This window comes from Astyanax mexicanus, chromosome 6, assembly GCF_023375975.1.
Source record: "Astyanax mexicanus isolate ESR-SI-001 chromosome 6, AstMex3_surface, whole genome shotgun sequence".
Lineage (NCBI taxonomy): Eukaryota > Metazoa > Chordata > Actinopteri > Characiformes > Acestrorhamphidae > Astyanax > Astyanax mexicanus.
Genome location: NC_064413.1, coordinates 49,350,609 through 49,372,329, shown reverse-complemented (window position 1 = coordinate 49,372,329; position 21,721 = coordinate 49,350,609). Strand labels below are relative to the sequence as shown.

Below are 21,721 nucleotides of genomic sequence, written 5' to 3'. Positions count from 1 at the left end.
TGGCAGATGGAAGGTAGTCTGGTATAAATGCCGTCCTAGACTTTCAGCAGAGTCTCTCTGAACAGTGACGCTGCTGCTGCGCTCCGAGGGTCCGAGCTGAAGCAGGCATGGCAGGTAGGTGGGACCCCGGGAGAGGGCAGAGGGGGGTGGATGGGGGGTATTATTGGATTGTGGCTTGGCAGCTGTTGTGAGAGATGTAGCAGCTTTTCTGTGGCGGGCAGGTGTTTGATGTTTGATTGAACCCAGTGGGCTGTAGGTGTGCAGAGTGCTGTGTGTGTTTGTGTGTGTGTTTGTGTGTGTGTGTGTGTTTTGGAGTGTAACTGAGGCTAATTGATCTTTAAGGAAGTGTAGCGGTGCTCTTCCTGCTCTACTGTCTCTGTGATGCAGCGCAGCTCTGATTCAGGAGGAAATTGAGAAGCATAAGTAAAACCTCAAGTAGGGTTTCAGTAACCTAACCTCAGAGCCAGACTTCATCTCAGCCTGTTTCATGGTCATGGGCTTTAACTTACTGGTTCCACCTTAAATAGTGCAGTAGTTCCAGTCTGAAATCTTGTGAGGCTTTACAGCCCACTTTAATGAGCCACTATTTTTTTCATCAATAGCTAAAATGTGTTCTTTGAAGTGATAAAACATAGCAGTCCTACCTAAAATTGCATAAACATTTCCTTTAAACCTTTTAAAAAACAGTTTTATTGTGGTCATTTCTGCCGCTGCAGAAATGAGGCACACTGCTGCTGCTGCTGCTGCAACTGCCCCTAAACCCATACATCACCCAGTGCTAGTGCTGTGCGATATGACTATAAATATTGTGGGAACGACAGAAAAGTGTCTATCGTACTACTATTTAACTTCTATCGTCCCTATCGTTTCTACAGTAATTTCATTAATTATTCATGCAAATATATAAAGTAGGCTACGATAGAATGTATTGGCGTGGTCACTTTGCATAAACTCGGTTTATATAAGTGATAATAAAGTAATCTTCGCAAAAAAAGCTTCATAATTTGTTTTTTGTGACATGAAGCCGCTTTACGTTATTTGACGGACACGCGCGGACACGCCGGTTTGCGACATGCTTTACGTTATTAAACTCATGAGATCTTAATCTCCCTTGGGAGACTCATTGTTCTTTTGAAAAAATTAGCTACTGCATCTACCTTACCTGTTTTCATTTGATTCATATATAATGCTGCACTAAAAGGTAGTAATTCTCATTTGTGAAAGTTTGGTTTAATGTCAATTTGAAATAAAGTTGGAAAAAAGTGAACTGAAAACATACTTAAATGTGGTATATCACGATATATATCATTATCGTGATATAAAAATTCCATATCGTGATCTATGATTTTTCCCATATCGCCCAGCACTACCCAGTGCCCTTCCCAAACGACCCCTCCTATTTTTAATACCAAATGGCGCAAATTAGCTAAGGTTCATCTTTGCTGCCTGATGCAATTTTTACACTAGTACAGTACCAGTCAAAAGTTTGGACACACTTTCTTTTTTATTTTATTTTCTACATTGTAGATTAATATTAAATTGACAGAGATGGTGAGATGGTGATTTGGGATGAGCTGGAGCACAATGATGATTATGATGATGCCTGATGGTGTCTTGTCAGTGTGAACAGAAAAGCCCACACACACATCCCACAGTTCAGTTCAGTGTTCAACTTCTGTAGGACATGGCTGGCAAAAGTCACGATGGGACATGATTGGGACATTGACCTTTTTATTCAATGTTTTTTATTTATTTATTGTAGATTAATATTAAAGACATGGAAACAAGTAAGGGGCGCATATCAAATTACATGTTAAACACAATTTGGGATGAGCTGAAGCTTCACAGCGTGAAGAAAAGCAGCAACCTCCAGGAACTCCTTCCTTCAAGACGCTGAGAAAACTATTCCAGGTGACTCTCCCTCATGAAGACACTGAGATTAAACATATTCTGTTTTGTTTAACACACTTTGTTTACAGAATAATTTAGCATGTGTTCTTGTACAGAATTACCATGTAAAAAGAAGAAAACACATTGAATGAGAGGAGGTGTGTCCAAACTTTTTTGACTGGTGCTGTTATATATTTTTTGAAACATATGTTCTCTAAACTCTCTAAGACTTGCTCAATTTGACTTACTAAACACAAAATAAAAAAAATAACAATAACAAGGCTGTTGATTTATTAGATCATTTTTAGGTGAATAAACTCAAGTATCTCTCTCGCTTCACCAATCTTAAATATAATTTCAAAAGTTTTGGTTTAAGGCTTATTTAATTATTTGTTTAAGTTGAATAATGAGTCTGATGAGTTTTCCTTTACCCTACAGTATCTATATATTTAATCTTATTATATTCCATCATTTATTCATCATAGGCAGTACTGACGTTTCTGTACTTTTGCACTGGGAGCTTGTCCAACAGGTTAAAACAAGTTCAAAACAAATCTGTACCCTTATTGGTAGGATGCTTTGTGTATCTTTTGTTTTAATATGTTGCTCTAAATGCACATATAACCCCAAAATAATGACAGATTCTGCGTAACATAAAAGGGTAAGATATTTGAGTTTTAAATGTAGTGGAGTTAAAGTAAAAAAAGACCAAGGGAGAATAACTTTACTAATAGAATACATTGGCATCTCTCTGGGATACCACACAAAAAAACAAACAAAAAAAAAAACACATTAACAACACAGTAACACTGAGGCTTAGCAATGCTGTAGTGAAAGAGAGAGAGAGTCAGAGTGCCAGAAAAAGAGACAGAGAGAGAGAGAAAGAGTGAGTGTTATGTAATGGGCACTTTACTGCTGGAGCCTAATCTGCGGAACTGACCCAGCCTGCCTGTCTGTGGAAGTTTAGATTTTGTTTAATGCTGTGATTTGATGTAGCCTTTAGTAAAAACCCTTAAGTGACTCTTTGCTCTGGCATTTGGCTGGTTTTGTCCAGATCAGTCAGTCAGTGTTCCATCATGCTCCTAATGTAGGGTTTATATTCCACAGTATTATTCTGACATGCCCAATGTCATGGGACGGAAACTATTATCATGTCCCATGACTTTTGCCATGTCCAATTGAAGCTACCTACCACTGCACTGATGTTTGGTATTTGTGTTGGGTTGCCTCTATTGAATTTGGATGTGATTTCTGCCAGAGTTACCTGTCTGTTTGCAAGGACAGTTTTAGCCAGATGCCGCCGGTCACGATCATTACCACCCACTGTGCTTGCTGTCCCCGGTGGGTGATTTATAGGAAATATATCAGTATTGGACAAAAAATAGCTTTTTTTTAAATCATTGGCATCAGCTGATATGGCCAATATTTCAAATCCATAAATCGATACTTGCTGACATGTTTATTGTATGCTGAAAAAGGTCTAAAAGACTCTGGCCATGCTTCACTAAAATTAATTGGTTTTAAGATTTTTTTATATTAAATTTAAAGTTATACAGAGGTGTCTAGTCTTTCTCTGAGTTTAAATGTGTATATAATCACCTGTGTAATATCTAAAATCGTTATCAGTCCAAATTTCCCACATTGGTGCCTTCTATGATGTATTACCAGTACACATGTGACACTGTGGATTAGGGGTCGGCGATATGGCCCTAAAATAATATCACGATATTTCATGGTATTTACGTGATAACGATACTCTTGGCGATACGACAAAACACTGAATTAAAAAAAAAAAAACATTTCAAGATTACACTACTGCAACAAAATAAAAAATAACCCCTACACACCCCTAACTAAGATATAAAAAAATACAAGAATTGTATCATTTGTAACAGAATTCAATGATCCAGAATGTCATTATACTAATAATGCACTCCAAATATCTCCATAAACCCAGGATTAAAGTAAAATAAATGATACTGGACCGATAGAATCTGTCTCTAGTAAACATATAATGGGAAATGGGGTGGGTGATATAGCACAATATTTTAGGGTATAATATCGTTCACAATATTTATACATTTTGACGATATTATCGTGTACGATATGATATGGCACACCCCTACTGTGGATTAAGGAATGTTAAATTCTCGTCACCTTACCATAAGCATACTTTTTATGCCAAAAATCAATATTGTGATATCAATATAGACCTTGAGTGTGTTGACATGCACTCAATCCAATAGCTGCAGAAAATCAGATGTAGCCACATGCAGTTAACTATAATTTTTAATGGATTTCCATAAATCAGCCAATAATCAGATTTATACTTTGCAGCAAGCAAATAGTCTTACAGAAAGATTAGACATAGTAAATGTAACATTTAGCAGTTTAATTTTCTGACTGTATCAAAGCTTTAAAGAAAAATGAAAAGTTGAATCTTCTCTTAATTTTCAGATTTGTCCAGTTTTGTATCTGATGGTATAATTCAACTTGCAAAATTAAAAAATTAAAAAATCCTAAAATATATATTTTTTTCATTTTTACTAATATTACGATTGTGAGGGGCAGAGATGAAGAAAAAACTGAAATTGGCAAAAATTGATAAACTTATTTTTTGTACACTGCACTACATAAAATAAATAAATAAATAATGAGTTGTATATTTTTGCGTTTAGAAAATGAAATAAAAACTTTACACTGACCAGACATGCATGTGCAGACTGAAATTAATACAGACCAAATACAATATATGATTTTTATGCCTTAATCCGGTCTGAAAAATGAGTTTGATTATGCTGTTTGCAGGACCAATTAAATAATAAGAAACCGTATGAGCCGCATGAATTGGATTAAGGTTTTTTTTATAGAGAGCATGCAAATCCACAATATACAGTACCAGTTGAAAAGTTTGGGCACACCTCTTCCCATTCAATATATTTTTTACTTTCTTTTTATGACTTTTTTTGTACATTGTAAATGTAATTTTGAAGACTATAATAAAGCTATACAGGGACACATGCTGAATTGTTCTAGAGACCAGAATATGTTTTATACTTTAGATTCTTCTGAGTAGCACATTTATCTTTGAGGACAGATCTGCACACTCTTGGTATTTTAATCTCAGTGTCTTCATGAGGGAGAGTCACCTGGAATAGTTTTCTCAGCATCTTGAAGGAAGGAGTTTCTGGAGGTGCTGAACAATAGTTGCTGCTTTTTCTTCACGCTGTGAAGCTCCAGCTCATCCCAATTAAATCACCTCAAATCACCATCTCAGTTCATCAGGTTTAGATCAGGGGATTAATGTGGAGAACAAATGCTTTTTTTACTGATTACTACATAATTCCATATGTGTCCCTTAATTGTTTTCATGGCTTTAATATTAATCTACAGTGCAGAAAATAACTGAAATTCTTGACTGATACTGTATCCCACAGGTCTTATCACGGTTTCTCAGTTCTGACAGTTGTTCTCTTACCCTTTCTTGGCTGCCATTGTTTATCTCAGTGCCAGTAGAGTTGTAGGGTTTGTGTGATTGCCTGCATGAGTGCCTGTATTTATAAGGTCAAATATGGAAAACTAGAGTGTTTGTGAAGAATGTGGATTGCATTAGGTCATGGAAAACAAACTAAGTCTGATCACTTACTTAACTTTACTCCAAGAGCTCTTAACATGCAGCAGTGGACCAGGATGGTCTTACATCAGCGTCCGGTTCTGTTCGTGGTGTAATTGCTTTTTTAAGAGTCTCGCTTTGGCAGGGCAGCGTGATAGAAATTATATTGTGCCTGCCTGCAGTATTAACACCATTCCTTGAAGGGCTTTCAACTCTTCCTTTGCAGACCAGGCATTCGTCACGTTGGCCACCAATGATAACTACGCTAAAGGAGCCATGGTGCTGGGCAAGTCTCTGAGGAACCATAAAACCTCCAAAAAGCTAGTGGTGCTGATCGGACCCCACGTGTCAGAGCCATCCAGGTATGTGACTGGTTCCTTTGGTCAGCAAGAGGATTGGCAGTAAGCCATTAGCATTGGTGAGGTCTGGTACTGATGTTCAGTTTAAACTCATTATAAAGGTGCACTATTTGGATAAAAGTATGGCTGCATTATGCGACACTAGTAAGGAATAGGGGTGTCACCATGTTTTCCTTCTAATTCAGCAGGTTTCACTGCTGGGTGGCGAGACCTGTAAAGCTAAAATAAATTTATAATTTAAGTAAACAAAACTGTAAAAAAAAAAGTGCTGAAAGTTATTCTACACAGATTTGTCTCCTAAAAGCTCTTTATTTGGGTGAGCAAAGCACTTCCCATTTATCTACGGTAAGCGTAGATTTTCTTAAATTTCCTGGGTGCAGCAGCATAACATTACCAGCTAACCGCTAGAGCTAGCAGTGGTTAACACAGTAAACGTGCAGTCTATAGTCCAATTTACTCGCCTCTGAACAGCAAAAGGGCTAGTGCTTAGCATAGTTAATGGCTAATGCTAATGCTGCTCCAACAGTGTTAGCTGGGGTTAGCAGCAGGCTACAGGCCAAAATTACTCACCTCTGTACAGCAAAGGAGCTAGCACTTAGCATGTATAGCGGCTAATGCTAATACTGCTCCAGTCTCGGTGCTGGAGAAACTTCACTATTACGTCTGTGGCTTTACTGCTCCTTACAACCTGACTGGTTAAATTCATACATAAGGAGCACTGGCTTATAAGGAGCACTGACGATTTTTGGGGAAAATTAAAGGATTTAAACTGCAATTTACAGTGCAAAAAATACAGTTGGACTCCTTCTCATTCATCCATAGATTTGTTTGTTTCTTCAGAAATGAAAGCTGTTAAAATGAGAGGCTTTTTAGATTTTCTAAATTTTGGAGCGTTGCCATGAATATTAGATTTTATTTTAACAACCAAAGCACTAATGAGATCAGGATGTTGGATGACCACCACCCCAACTCATCCCCAACTCCTCAACTCATCCCAGAATTACTGAATGGAGCACCATCCAGTAACAAATTAGATTAGGTTCTAATAGGACATGGTTCTGCTTTGGACAGTGCGTCCTAAACAATAGTTTCTATTATATCTACAGATTGACTAAGTAAATTTAGCCTTATCCTTTGAACATTAATCCACATTAATTGTCTGCATCTAAAACTAAATCTAAATTAGCCTGTATAATTAACCTGCCATGATGAATGAGTTTTAGTGACCCTGCTTTGATACATCAGCTCACAGACGCCAAGTGCTGATCGACATCACTCTAGGAGTGATGTGTGGAGAGAGCACCATGTACTCACCTCACCTAGGGTTAGGGTTTCTTAGACTCCGGCTGCTGATGCCAAGCAACATGACCCAGGATTCAAACTGGCAATCACTGGTTCACAGTGGCAGCAGTTTAATCCACTGTACCACTCAGAGCCTTGTGCCGCCATTTTTACAGTAATTCTCAGACCCTATGCGTCTATAAACTGACTGTTCTATTGCTGCCTAATATGCAGATCTCGCTGCTTGACAGATGGAGATGAATATGATTAATTTCACTGGTCAGTGGTGTTAATGTTATGGCTGTGTTAGGTTAAACAGCCAGTGTTGTGAAACAGTGAGGCCAAAATCAGCCTCTACTGAAGTGTGAAGAAAACAAGTCTGCTCCCCTCTCCAATCCCCAACTTCCCCGTCCCCGACACCACAAACCCAGAAGGAAATGAACAGTTCTGTTTATACCAATGGTCTGGTAGGAATGCTAGGTTGGAGAAACTCTTGTATTTCTTTTGCCAGAAATGGTCTGGTGGTGAATGCAGAGCTCATGAAAATAAGTCAAAGAAATACTTTTTTCTTTAACTTTTAACCCGGTTATCTCCTTGTTGTTAGTCTTAGGCAACTAAATCCGCTGTTAAGATCTCCAACCATTGTGTGTGAAGGGTGAAAAACAGCCGTTACTCTTTTTTAAAAAAGTACCTGAATTGTGCCCAATGCAGAGGCTGTGCCAGCTAACAGATCCTGACAGTTGGTCAGTCGGTACTGTTGGTGCTGGAGAAAAGAAATAAGCTGTCTTTAAGAAACGACCAAGTGTAATCTGTAAAGCTCTGTACACATGTGATTTTAACATCCTTCTTGAGGCTTCTGATCACAAAAGAGGCATCTAAAAAGACTGTTGTTAGCAATGTTACTACTAATGCCAGAAGACGGTTTGAGTAATCGAATCAGAGTGCATCTTTAAGCCTGAATAAATAGCAGTAAATTTTCTTTTTTTTTTTTTTTTTTTTTTTAAAGACAACCCCTTTGAAAAGGATGTGTATTTAAGAACATTAAAAGTATGTTCAAATTAGGTAAAATATACTAAAAGTTAATTGAAAATACACATTAAATATACTGTCTGTATTTCCGTAAAATGTATTTTTAAGCAATATGCTTTAAATTACACGTTGTGTTGTGGCATTAATATGTAGTGGCATTAAATACTGATTTAAAGTGCACCTTAGTTTAGTTTTTTTTTTTTCAGTGTTCTTAAGGTGTTTAAAATATGTGCGTCAATGTGCAAAGTAGTATATTTACAATATACTTCACTTTTTTTTTAAATTATGTTTAAAAACATATTTAAATCTACTTCAGTTCGCAGAAGATATACCAAAAAAGCACTCAAAAGCACAGTCTAATGCTTTGATGTTGTATTATAAGTATAGCTTAATTACAATTGAAATATACTTAAGTTGCCATAGGTTATTTCAAAGTAACAAATTTACCTATGTATTTAAGTATGTACTGATTTTAATGCTAAAATCTAGTACTTTTCCATGTTAAGTATACTTTTAAGAGTATACTTAAATGTACTTTCTGCATCTTTGTAGATTTGGAAAGCCAAAGATACTATATAAAAACCCCTTCTAATGAATGCATGTAGCTACACAGCTGCTGACACAGATGTGCAAAGGCACACATACAGAGCATGTCCATTCTATTGTCAGTATTTCTCTGCAGGGATTAGATGAAGCCAGGTGTGGGCTAGAGGAGTATAAAGCCCCATTGAGCTGTGGAGCAGAGGAACTGTATTCTGTGGAATGATGGTGCTGTGTCTAATATTTCTTGGATAAGTTGGAATTGTGGCTGATGTAATGGCAAAGGGGCGTCCATAGCCTTTTTAGAAGGGCTCAAGCAACCCTAAATCAAGTCCCAGCTCCTCTAAAAGTGAAAGCAAAAACTTTTTTTATTTTTTTGATAAGCAAAACAAATCAAATCTTAAAGTATATAATTGAACAGGATTTTAAGAACGAAAACACAGCCGTCTCCCTTAATGCATGAATGATAATCCACTTTCTTCGCTGGGCGCATGCACGCAAACAAAATTTAAACAGCACTTTTTAAGTAAAATCTCAAATCTCAAAAATGTTATGATATGTTATGATGAAACTGGCTCTCATCAGGACCGCCCCAGGAAAGTAGGAGCAAGAGTTAACTCTGATACACAGGATAAGTTCATCCTCAGTTTTCAGCCTCAGAAACCACAAGTTAACAGTTCTGGATGACTTCAGTATTTATTTACTATGTAGGATTGATGGTGTGTATGCGTTAAAGATGACACTTCATGAACATGATACATTTGTGGGAACTATTGTTGCTGCTGATAAATAGTTTTATAGATCTGTTTTTTATCAATATGTTTATTTTATTAATCAATCAAAGGTTGTTACGTACATCTGTCATTACTTGATACAATAATTGTTTAACAAGGTTAATTAGAAGAAAACTAGAAAAGAAATGCAGGCAAGAATAAAATGATAAATACATTCATAAATGTAAAGAAGTGATAGTTAACAAATGTTAATGTATTATATAACAGACAAAAGCTATGTATACATACATATATGAAAGGGAAATACAGCACTCATTTGTACAAGCGCATCAAGGTCATTAATTACTTTGTTACATCATTTCTCATCGAGTAATAGTTGGAATACTATAACGAAGATCATAAATGTGATGCATTTTCCACAAACTGCTTTGAATATCTTAGGCTTTTTTTTCTTAAATTAAAGATATTTTTTAAGATTAAACATGAGAATAGATTTCTTTTATCCACATTAAGGAAGTAGGACTCTCACTGCATTTCCATTTCTGAGCAATACATTGGTTTGCAGCAACTAAAGCCAGTTTAATAAACCTAATGTTAGTTTTAACAATTTTCCCTTCTGTTGAGAGTAAGAAGTCATCACCTAGCATGGTCAGCTGGGGGCTCAAAGGAATCTCAATATCAGTTATGGTCTTAATAAATAGTTTTATAGATCACCTTTTGTGAGATGTTTGAGTCTTTCTAAAGGCATTGGGGTTGTTCTCCCCTCCACTTTCTTTTAGATCAGTGGCAGTAGTGGCAGTAGTAATGGTTGAATCAGGCTGATGTTGTCTCCTCGTCTGCAGGGCAGTGCTTGGTAGGATCTATGACGAGGTCAGGCTGGTGGATGTGTTGGACAGTGGGGACACCGCTCACCTGGCCATGATGAAGAGACCAGACCTGGGAGTGACCTTCACCAAGCTCAACTGCTGGACCCTCACGCACTACTCCAAATGTGTGTTCATGGATGCAGACACACTGGTGAGGATTAAGAGATTAAAAACTGTCTTAATCTACTATCTTAAAAAAATATCATTAAAAAGTTACTTTATTTCAGTAATTCGGTTCAAAATGTGAAACTCATATATTATATACATGTATTACACACAGAGTGATCTATTTTAATAGTTTAGTTTATTTCCAATGGAAACCCAAAAATCAGTGTCTCAGAACATTTTAAATATTATATAAGGCCAATTGGTACTTTTGGCAGTGTGGGCAGTGTGCCAATTCCTGCTGGACAATGAAATCCGCATCTGCATAAAAGTTGTCAGTAGCAGAGGGAAGCATGAAGTGCTGTAAGATTTTGTGGGAAAACAAAACTGCACTGACTTTAGACTTGATAATAAAACACAGTGGATCAACACCAGCAGATGACATGTCTCTCCAAACCATCACTGACCATCAGTAAATTTTATTTATTTCAATTTAATTTGTAAATCAAGGGAGCAGAGTCTGGAGGAAGAGTGGAGAGACACACAGTCCAAACTGCTCGAGGTCTAGTGTGAAGTTTCCACCAATCAGTGATGGTTTGGAGAGACATGTCATCTGCTGGCATAGTGTGTGTAAATGTTATGTAATAGTGTGTGTAGGGAAAAAAAAAAACACAATTTATTCAACAACTCATGTGTGTAATGTAATATTAGGGTTGTGATCATTCAGATGCCAAATTGTTGCCCGGAATATGTTGCAGATCTGTTTAGAGAATATAGACGCAATAGATCTCTTAGATCCATGGACTCGGATAAGGTTGTTGAACCCAGAGTCCGGTCTAAACATGAAGAAGCAGCTTTTAGTTATTATGCTGCTTATATAACTGGAACAGACTAGCAGAAAATGTTAGAAACGCCCCAAATGTAGAAGTGTTCAAATTCAGGTTGTGCTTTTTTTTTTTTACCTTGTTTTATTGTCTTAATTTACTTGTATTTTTATTATTGTTGTTTAATGTGTTTTTTTTTTTAATGCACCTTATTTTTAATTTTATTTTAACAATTGTTCTTTTAATTTTTAATTATCAATGTTTTTGTTTCTCATGTGAAGCACTTTGCACTATAAAGTGGTACCAAAATGTTTATTGAGCCCCGAACACCAAGAAAGTACAATATAGCTTAAAATAATTTGGTCATTGGCCGGTATAATTTCTACATTTTCCCTTATTATGCTCACACACCTCATTTATAAGCACACTTATTAATGGATTTAACAGTGGTTCTTCTATGGCATCACTTTAACAACCTTTTGTGTCAGCTTTGGTTTGGTCCCAAGTAGGGGTGGGCAATATTATATCATATACAACATATCGTGACACAGAAATATCATGATATTAAAAATCCATATCGTGATAATAGAGATGTTATGTCTTAAAAGTAGTCTATTATTTACTGTGAAGCTTTAGGTGTATTGATTGTATAAGTGTTTTAGTTTGCAGTTTATTTGCATACACAAAATATTCTGCAATATGTTTTGCTGCATTATATTATTTTATGCTATATTATTTATTTTGCCACATTATGATTATGCTGTTATACTATTATACTATATTCCTGAAATTAATGAATTATTTTTCTGTTTTCCTATATCGCCAAGTATATCGTTATCGCAAAAATACCCTGAAATATCGTGATATTATTTTAGAGCCATATCGCCCACCCCTAGTCCCAAGTGTGCAGCATTGATGCATCATCACAGAGAAAGTTTATTTGGTATTAATTTTGGGAAGCATGATGTTCAGCAGGTTCCTTATCTGTGGCTCTTCTTCCCAGGCCCTTGAGCTACAATATGTTGAGATTACAACCAAATAAGTGGGCTTTACAGTTGGCTGATGAGTTGAGAAGGAAGTGCCCAAGATACCCTGTGTGTACAGGGTCTTACTGGCTTACAGGATAAAGCAGGAAACAGTTTACTATAGATTAGGTAGAAGAACGTCCAACAACAGAAAAAAGCCTTGGATTTCAAACCACCAGTAATGAGCCGATGGGCAGATGGTCAGCCTGGAACTGAAACCAATACTAGGGACTGGCAAATGTCCTAACCATGTTTCTAACAGAGACTTTCTACACCATCTGGAAGGTGCTGTTGAATACTGAAGCTAGAACAGTGTAATATTGAAAGCTCTTCAGGCAGCCTGTCGACTCGCTGCCTCGGAGTGAGGTTAAGCCCTCTAAGCCGAGTGGGCTGGAGCAGAGTGCCAGCAGAGCTTTAGGAGATGGATGGGATTCTTGTAGTGGTGTATGTGCTGTTCTCTGTGATTTATGAGTGAATTTTTTTTTATTGTTTTTGGACCTCAGCAACTGATAGGATTTTTTGATATTTTGTATGTAATTTTATTTGGTACCACTTTAAAATAAGGCTCCTTTATAAAGAGTTTATAAATATTTTATGAAGGTTTATTACTGGTTATTAATAAGGTTATAAACCATTTAATAAGCAGTTACAACACATAAATAGGAAGGGGAAGAGTGGCCTGTCATGTACCATATAGTGATTCCACATTGATTTAAACAGTTAAACCTCTCCTGCCTATCTTACTTTGTCTTTTCCATCAGTCATTATTAACATTTCTGTTTATAACTTTATTTATTTAACTTTAATAACATATTAAATGACTAAACTGATTTTTAAACTGTCTATTGTTTTATTGGATATGTTTAATAAGTTATTGTCACTGTTGTTCTTTATTTTTATGTGTTGTAAGTGTTTATTAATGTTTTTGAAGTATTTACAACTTAATTTATAAGGTAAGATAAGATAATCCTTTATTAATCCTGCAATGGGGAAATTGACAATGTTACAGCAGTACAGAGGAAAGGACAAAGAAACAGGTCAGGAACAAAAAATATAAACAAATAATCATAAAACTATGTATGCAAATCAATTACAGGAAATATATAAAGATACTTAAAAAATAATATATTGTAAAGAAAAAATATATACATCTAGTGCATAGAGATATGATTATGGTAGGGTGTGACCATTAATAAACTTCTTTATAAACTATTATAAACCCTTATTTTAAAGTGGTACTTTTTTTTTTAACATTTATTTATTTATACAATGCTGCGAAAAGTGTTTGCCCCCTACTGATTTTGTTTTGTTTTTGCCTTATTATACATTGCACTTTTTTATATTGAGTAAAGCCTGTAGTTCTTTTTAATCTTGTTCTGGGTTCTTTTTCTGACCTCCTACATGAGTTGTTCATGCCCTTTAGGAGTAATTTCAATAGGCCGGTCACTCCTGGGAAGGTTCACCACTCTGTAAATGGTTTTATTGCTATGGCCAATGATGTGTATGTGGTAACGTGGTGTTCTGTGTGTGTTCAGGTGGTATCGAATATTGATGAGCTGTTTGACAGAGAGGAGTTATCAGCAGCTCCAGACCCAGGCTGGCCCGACTGCTTCAACTCCGGCGTTTTCGTCTTCCGACCCTCCAACGAAACCTATGGCAAACTCCTCCAGCACTGCACAGAGCACGGCAGCTTCGACGGCAAGTAATTGTGTGTTTGTGTGTTTGAGTGCAAGATCTAGCAGTGTAAAACCTCACAGCCCTGCCCATTCCCCATCTTATTTTCTTCTTTTAAACTGTCTTTTCATTTCCAGCATCCCCAAATTCTAGCAGTTAGATTTCCATATGCTAATATTGACATTTTTATTTGTTCCCAAGAAATCTTTAAAAGTCTTTAAATCTTTAGATCATAAGAAGGCGGGGCTACACTTAGTATTAAAGTGAATGACAGCCTTGGCAGTTGTAATCAAGCTGTCAGACAACTAACTAGTATTCATACAGTTATTGATTCATTTAACATGAAGATCTTAGGAGTTTATTTGTTGAGTCTGATGTCTAAATACTATTAAAACATATATTTTACTTATTCTAATCATCACCAGTGCATGCTTCCACTTTAGTCTTATCAGTCCACAGTATATTTTCAGTCCTGAGCAAAACATCAAGATGTTTGTTTTCAAATTGACACATGCCTTTGTGTCATATTTGCCTTGGAGCTTTTTCCCTAGTCTATTACCTATTATTGAACCATTAACACTGACCCCTGCAGTTTTTTAGATGTTGTTCTGGGTTCCCTTATGCCCTCATGGATGAGTTGTCCATGTCCTTTTGGAGTAAATTGATAGGCCGGTCAGTCCTGGGAAGGTTCACCACTGTTCCATGTTATCTTCATTTTCATTTGTAAGCAATGGCTCTCACTGTGGGCTTAGAAATGAGTTTGTAACCTTTTCCACACTGATAGAATCCAATGACTTTGACAATGTTTTCAGATCAGGCAGACTTTTTGATGTACAGTATTTTACCCTGCTTCAATTTGTCAGGCAGGTTCTATTCAAATGATCTTCGTGTTTGCCTGATATTAAAGTTTGATTTATAATAAAAAATGTAAGTATAACAAAATAGAAACAAAGGGTGCCAAATACTTTTTAATTGCACTTTAAATGTTAGTTTATTTATTTTCAATTGAATTTTATAGTCCATTGATCAATCTAAAATAAGAGCAAAGATTAAGATCAATCTGTGTGTCAAACACAGGTATGGTACATAAGGTTATCTCGGACTCTAGAGGCTCCCTATCTCCTTATAAGGGTGTTTTTCCCCAGCCATGTCCCAGATCACTAGCTTGGCCAGCGGTAGTGTATTGGACAGCGACCCTGACGACACGGGTTGGATCCCGCGTGAGGAGCTGTGCGTTTATTTATTTTAATTTTTTTTCTTTTTTCTTGGTTTATCTGCTTTGAGATCAACTGTTCTGCAATTGGGTTCAACAACCCTCTGGCCTGGAGAGCTACTAGTCTGTATCACTACATCCTATTACACTTTATTTCACACATCATGTTAAAATATCTGGCCCATGGCCAAACTTAATTGCCGACCCCTGCTCTAGTGTCTCCGAGCTTTAGGTTTGGGGTTTAGCTATGGGGTTTTTGGTAGGCTGTCTTAGACAAAGACGATGCCCATTAAAACTGTGTAGTGTAGGCTAAGCTTTTAAGACAACTACACAGACCACCAGTGTACTGTAACTCTGTAAATGCTGTGCATTTTAACTATCTTGGTTAAAGACCTGCAAGAGTTAAATACAGCCTCTACACAGTGTTTTCCTTTTTTTAGGTTTTTACCACATATGACATATTTTAGTGTGTTCTCTTCATTAAGCTGACTCAGTTTTGGAAACTGGGTGTGTGTGTGAGACCTCAGCCTGATTTATCAGTACAGCTCTTCAGGCTGTCTTTGCGTATACACCATGTTGATGTAGACCAGAGAAATGTGGCTCCAGAACAAGACTGGAGATGTTCTAAATTAAATGTGGCTTGAGAAATATGGGAGGTATTTGCTTATTTAAGAGCCACCTCTCAGCTCGTACATCTCAGAATGAGTTGGTTTGCCCTGGTATTAAGCTGACTTTAGTTGGTACAAGTTGTTAAGCGTCTTTAGGTGTTTACTTTAGTGGTCAGTGTCAGATTTATTAAACACTGCCCAGTGCTCATCTTGTCCTGTGGAGGTATTCTGGGTTGATGGGCTGTGATGGGTGTGGTTCTTTTATAAATGGAGCTGTTTTCTCATGGCCTGCTGCCACTGATTTCTCTCTGTGCTCTTCATTCCTTCGAACTGTTCCAGCGGAAATGTCTCCAGTAGATAACTTCACGCTCAGCAGCCTCATGTCATCCGCTCTGTCTAATGCTGACAGGTGTAATCGGACTATCGCACCTCATCTCAGCTTATGAGAACACCTAAAGCTGCGTTCAGAGAGTTACACAACCTAGAAAAAGGCTCGGGCTCTGCTTGTGGTGCTCCACATGGGGAATTTGGCACAGGGGCGCCTGCAGACAAACAGCTCTTTCACTGTGTGAGTTTTAGGAGCAGAGGGGGGCATTAAGCCAGTCACCTCTTTAGGGAGTTTCTTAAATGAGCAGTTTATAGGCAGCGCTCAGTCCTGAAAGAGCTGAATGTAGCTGAACAAATCTGCTGAGTCACTAGAAGCTTAAAAAAGAATTTGATTTGATTTGAAATATTTATGCATCAGTAAATGGTTTAGATATAAACTTTAAAATAAAATAAAATAAAACTGTCGGTAGCTAACTTGTGATAATTCAGGTGACTGTATAAATCATAAAAGTAAAGGATTGATTGATTTCAGGCACCTCATTATGTGTGTGATAGATAGATAGATAGATAGATAGATAGATAGATAGATAGATAGATAGATAGATAGATAGATAGATAGATAGATCTTTCTCTCTTTCTCTATTTCTTTCTTTCTTTTTTTCTTTCTCTCTTTATTTCTTTATTTCTTTCTCACTCTTCTTTCTCTTTTTTTCTCTCTTCTTTCTCTCTCTTCCCTCTCTCTTCCTTCTTTTCTTTTTTTCTTTCTTTCTCTTTCTCTATTTTGCTCTTTCTTTCTTCCCTTTTTTTCTTTTTTTCTCTTTCTCTCTCTTTCTCTCTTTCTCTATTTCTTTCTTTTTCTATTTCTCTTTTTCTTTCTTTCTCTCTCTTCTTTCTTTCTTTCTCTATTTCTTTCTTTCTCTCTCTTCTTTCTCTCTTTTTTCTCTCTCTTCCCTCTCTCTTCTTTCTTTCTCTTTCTCTATTTTGCTCTTTCTGTCTTTCTTTCTTTCTTTCTTTCTTTCTCTCTTTCTCTATTTCTCTATTTCTCTTTCTTTCTTTCTTTCTTTCTCTCTTTCTCTATTTCTCTATTTCTCTTTCTCTCTTTCTCTCTCTCTATTTATCTCTTTCTCTATTTCTCTCTTTCTCTCTCTTCTTTCTCTCTTTTTTTCTCTCTTCTTTCTCTCTCTTCCCTCTCTCTTCTTTCTTTCTTTCCTTCTTTCTGTTTTTTTTCTCTCTTTTTTTCTTTATCCAAGAGTTAATTTCTGGAAATAAATGTTACATATTGTTAAACATTTTCTTAGTACACTGATCAAGTATAACTATAGGGAACCTATTTTGCAATCTAAAGGGAAGCCATTAACTGTCTGCGTGTCTTTGCTGTCATAACGACGGGAAAAGTATGCCTTGCACGTCTGAAAACACACAAAAGGCATGTACTGATTCCCTTGACTCCTTACTCATGGGTATGTTTTGGGCATAACGTGAAATAAACCAATCAATGTGTCACTTGCCATTACCTTTCAGAGCCAGGTATGCTCTTACTTTGGCGGATTGCTATTTCAATGGCGCAGCTGTTGCATGTCCATGTGTGCGTAACAAGCAGGGGTTTACACACGTTTGTGTGCATCTGGGTTGACAATTCACTGCCAAGATAGCAATGAATGTCTGAGTGTTAACAGCTGCCTAGGTTGTTTTCAGTCAGTGACGCACCTGTGTTTTCTGTTGCCAAGATAGCAATATACCAGAAATGGACCTTAACACACCTTATTTCCAGACTACCACATACACAGCGTAGATATATTCACAAGCACAAGCGTGAAAATAGACAGTTGATGGGGTGTAAGGTAGTAATGGACATCGCAACGTGCCATACGCAGGGTGTTAGATAGAGCCGTAGCTATTTTTTATGTGATGTCAGCACTGCATTATCGCTGGCGTGGTGGTGGTGTGCGTTAGTGTGTGTTGTTATGGTAGGGGATCAGACACAGCAGTGCTGCTGGAGTTTTTAAACTCCTCAGTGTCTATGCTAGTGTTCTACAGAGATATTTAAAAGTTTAAATGCTGCTTGCCTACCCTAAGTGTAGCCTCTTCAGATTTGTACCTAATTTCACATTTTAGCTGGCCCCCGCTGGTGTTTTGTGGCTTTCTGACTCCAGGCATGGTTTGATATGTTTGTCCTCAGTAATGGATTCTTTCTAGTGACTCCCATATAGAACCTACATTTGTTTTTTAGAGGTTTGCTAGTTAAAGCAGGTGTACGCTCCAAGCTACAAGGATCCTATTAAAAAAATCCTAAAGTATTTTGTGATTCATAATAATGGTAAACCAAAAGGGTGTTTTCCTTCCTTTTTTTTTGCCAAAGAACCATTTAATAATTTAACTTGTTCTTTGAACAAACTCTATTGTGAAACGTAGACATGTAAATTGTATTCATACTGAAGAACCCTTAATCATTTTTTATCTAATTTCTCTGATTTCTTATTTTTGGTCTTTGGATGATGAAAATAAAATCATCACTTTGAATATATGTCTGTCTTTGATTTTATCTTAAAGCCAAAACACTGTAAACATAAAAAGTGGAGAAAACTCAAAATTTCAAGGCAACTTACTGCACTAGATTTTTAGATTTAGAGTTTTGAGGCCAACTCAAACTTTTAGGTTTTGAAAAAAAAATACACAAACAGTTGTGCCAACTAGAAATCTATAGTTCAGATAATTAATTTTTCATATGCATAAAAAAACTTTAAATATTAAGTCTCACTAACTTAAAAAAACTTTTTGTTGTTGGTTGGCCTAATTTAGGTTCTATATAATGTATTTTGTAAGTTCTGCTGATTGTCATTGAAGATCAACTAAAACAGTTAGCTTGTGTCAATCACACGTCTCACATAAATCAAACTCACATAATGAGCACAATACAACTAAAAAAAGTTGACAATCTGACCTCAGTGTTGTAGGCTATAAGAGCAAGTTACTATGTTTTGTGTTGCTGAGTGTATATAGACTATATGCTGGTTGGGTCATATTTGCTTTACTGCAAGCTTATATGACTGACAATAAGACATATACATATACATATACGTACATAATAGCGATACATTCTTATTTGCTAACTTAAATTAACAAAATATATAGGAAACACTTTACTTGGATGGTCCATTTTATGGCCTTGTTGATGCTCAACTGACATTCAACTAACACTGAATTGAATGTCCATTAAGTTTAACTTAACCCTATGTTTAATGTAAATGATTCAAAATAGAACCTAACCCTACACCTAACCCTAACCTTAACCCTTAATCAACCATAAAATCAAACCCTACACCTAACCCTTACCCTAACCTTAAACTAAGCTTAAAATCTAACCCTAAACCCAATCCTAAAATATTAAAATAAGCGTTTGAGTTGAATGTAGGGTTATATTTAATAGAGAATCATTTACTTTCACCTTTTAGTTCATTTGCATTTAATAGAAATGTAGTTGAATGTTAGTTGCGTGTCAGTTGAGCCTCAAAGAGGCCATCAAATGGAGCATCCAAGTAAAGTGTTACCTATATCTTTTGTTAATTTAAGTTAGCAAATAAGAATGTAACACTATTCTGTATGTATATGTATATGTATATGTCTTATTGTCAGTCATATAAGCTTGCAGTAAAGCAAATATGACCCAAGGAGCATATAGTCTATATACACTCAGCAACACAAAACATAGTAACTTGCTCTTATAGCCTACAACCCTGAGGTCAGACTGTCAACTTTTATTCATCACACATGAAAGTCCCAAGATACGCTGCAGCCTGTGGGGAATGACTATACACTGATGTGCTGTGACCAACATCAGGTGGAAAACCTTCAGAATTGCTCAGTAGACCCCGTTTAACTAAAGAGTCAAACTGAGCATGTGCAGAGAGTCGTTGGGTTCAACTATAATTTGTCAATTTTGCCAAAACAAATTATTAAGTAATGTCAACTTTTGAGAAGAAACTTAATAATGTTAGTTGAGGCAGTTTGTTTTCAGTATCTCTGGATCAGTTGAACTAAAAATCACTTTAAGAACAATTTTTAAGTTTTGTTTTTAGAGTGAAGCCAACAATGATCCTAAGGACCTCAGAATTATTCCCCACGGGTGTAACTTAAGAACAGCTTAGCCAGTTTGCATTGCATTGCTTTGCATGTGCTAACTGATTGGTAACTTTTAGGGTGTAATGAAAGTGAGAGAGCATTGGTGGTTAATGGTTGTATTATGCAAATATTTAGAATTTGGAGACACCCCTCTCCTTTTTTCCTGTTTCCTGTTTTAACCTGCCAATGGGCCGTAAGTGTAGATAATGCTTAACTGCTTTTTTGCAATAAAATTAGTTGTTAATTATTTCCCTGCTTACACAATACTACTGCATTGTTACTGCTGTTACTCAACCAGTAAATTCTGTTCCTTCAAACTTAGTATATCTTTTTTGGGATACGGAACACTGCCTTTACCAACAACCTATAAAAAAAATGTAACACTGTAAATATTAGGATTAAAGGCACCTATTTAAATCAGTGATGGTATCTGTGTATTTTATTATCTGTATTTGTTTTGGCAGATACTTAAAGAGCTGGCATTGGTATCAGAAGGGGGGGAAGTGGTATTGGTGTGTATTTAGCTTTTCTTATAATATTTTTAGCATTGCATTTATTGTATTGATTCATTGTAGCTTTTCAGAACCATTACTTTACTTCAGAAAATTAACATCAAGTTTATATAATGCTTTGAGTAGATTACCTCAAAATGTAGGAGATCTGGAGTGGTACATGGTTAAGCATACCTATGCATGTTATACATCTTGTCCTTTGTAATAATAAATGTAATAAATAAAGGTACATTTTACATTGTACTCCCCCATTACTGATTGAGATGTAGAAGAGAGGCATTAATACAGAGCAGCCTAATGGAGTAGACAATGGGTCCATTCTTGCACTGCTGGCAGCCAGTAGAGGAGCTCGTTAGTTTTCTAGGTGGTGCAGGCGGGCAGGGGGCACTGCATGGCATAGTGGATTATTGGAAGAGAGATGCCGCTGCTAGCATCATGGAGCTTGGATCATGTTCAACAAGCTGGATCTTGTTTTATTTGATTAATTAATTTATTTTTTGTACGTGTGATGATGATGTTGATGATGATGATGATGATGATGATGACTGTGGAAGCTCTGTGCTGTTTTAAATCAACACAACATGTGCATAGCTGGTTATTAGTGTGTGTTGGGGATTGTATTGTATTGTGGTTGCTGTGCTTGGGATCAGGATGTGTTCCGCTTGGGCAAAACTGTCCAATGGTATTTAAAGGATGCTAATAGCGATGGGGTATTTTTAGTGGGATTGGTCTTTCAGTGCTGTGGTATGCAGGACTTGAACTCGCCTTGACCTTTTGACATTTCTCTTCTCTGTCTTGTATTTTGGCCTGGATTCAGGCGGCGGTGAGTGCAGTATATTGCAGGATTTCCCTTACTTTCAGATCCCTGATGCTGCTTTTCAGAGAAAGACCCTTTATAATAGGGTCCTCGAATTGCCCCTTTTGAATTGCCAAACTGTCAGTTTTCTAGTAAAGGATTTAGAGGTTTAAACCCATGCTGAGATCTAAAACTCTCTTTGTTCT

The 21,721-nt window shown here is 36.6% G+C and overlaps 1 protein-coding gene across 1 annotated transcript in view; it reads left to right on the top strand.

Moving 5' to 3' along the window:
- The window catches only part of gyg1b (glycogenin 1b), a 34,948-nt gene continuing 13,227 nt past the window's right edge, over positions 1 to 21,721 (top strand). Inside the window, exons 1-4 of the mRNA XM_022673382.2 lie at positions 1 to 114; positions 5,730 to 5,865; positions 10,289 to 10,463; positions 13,802 to 13,964. Of these exons, the coding sequence (XP_022529103.2) occupies positions 108 to 114; positions 5,730 to 5,865; positions 10,289 to 10,463; positions 13,802 to 13,964 (481 nt within the window). The 5' untranslated portion in view covers positions 1 to 107. The remainder of the gene's footprint in view (positions 115 to 5,729; positions 5,866 to 10,288; positions 10,464 to 13,801; positions 13,965 to 21,721) is intronic.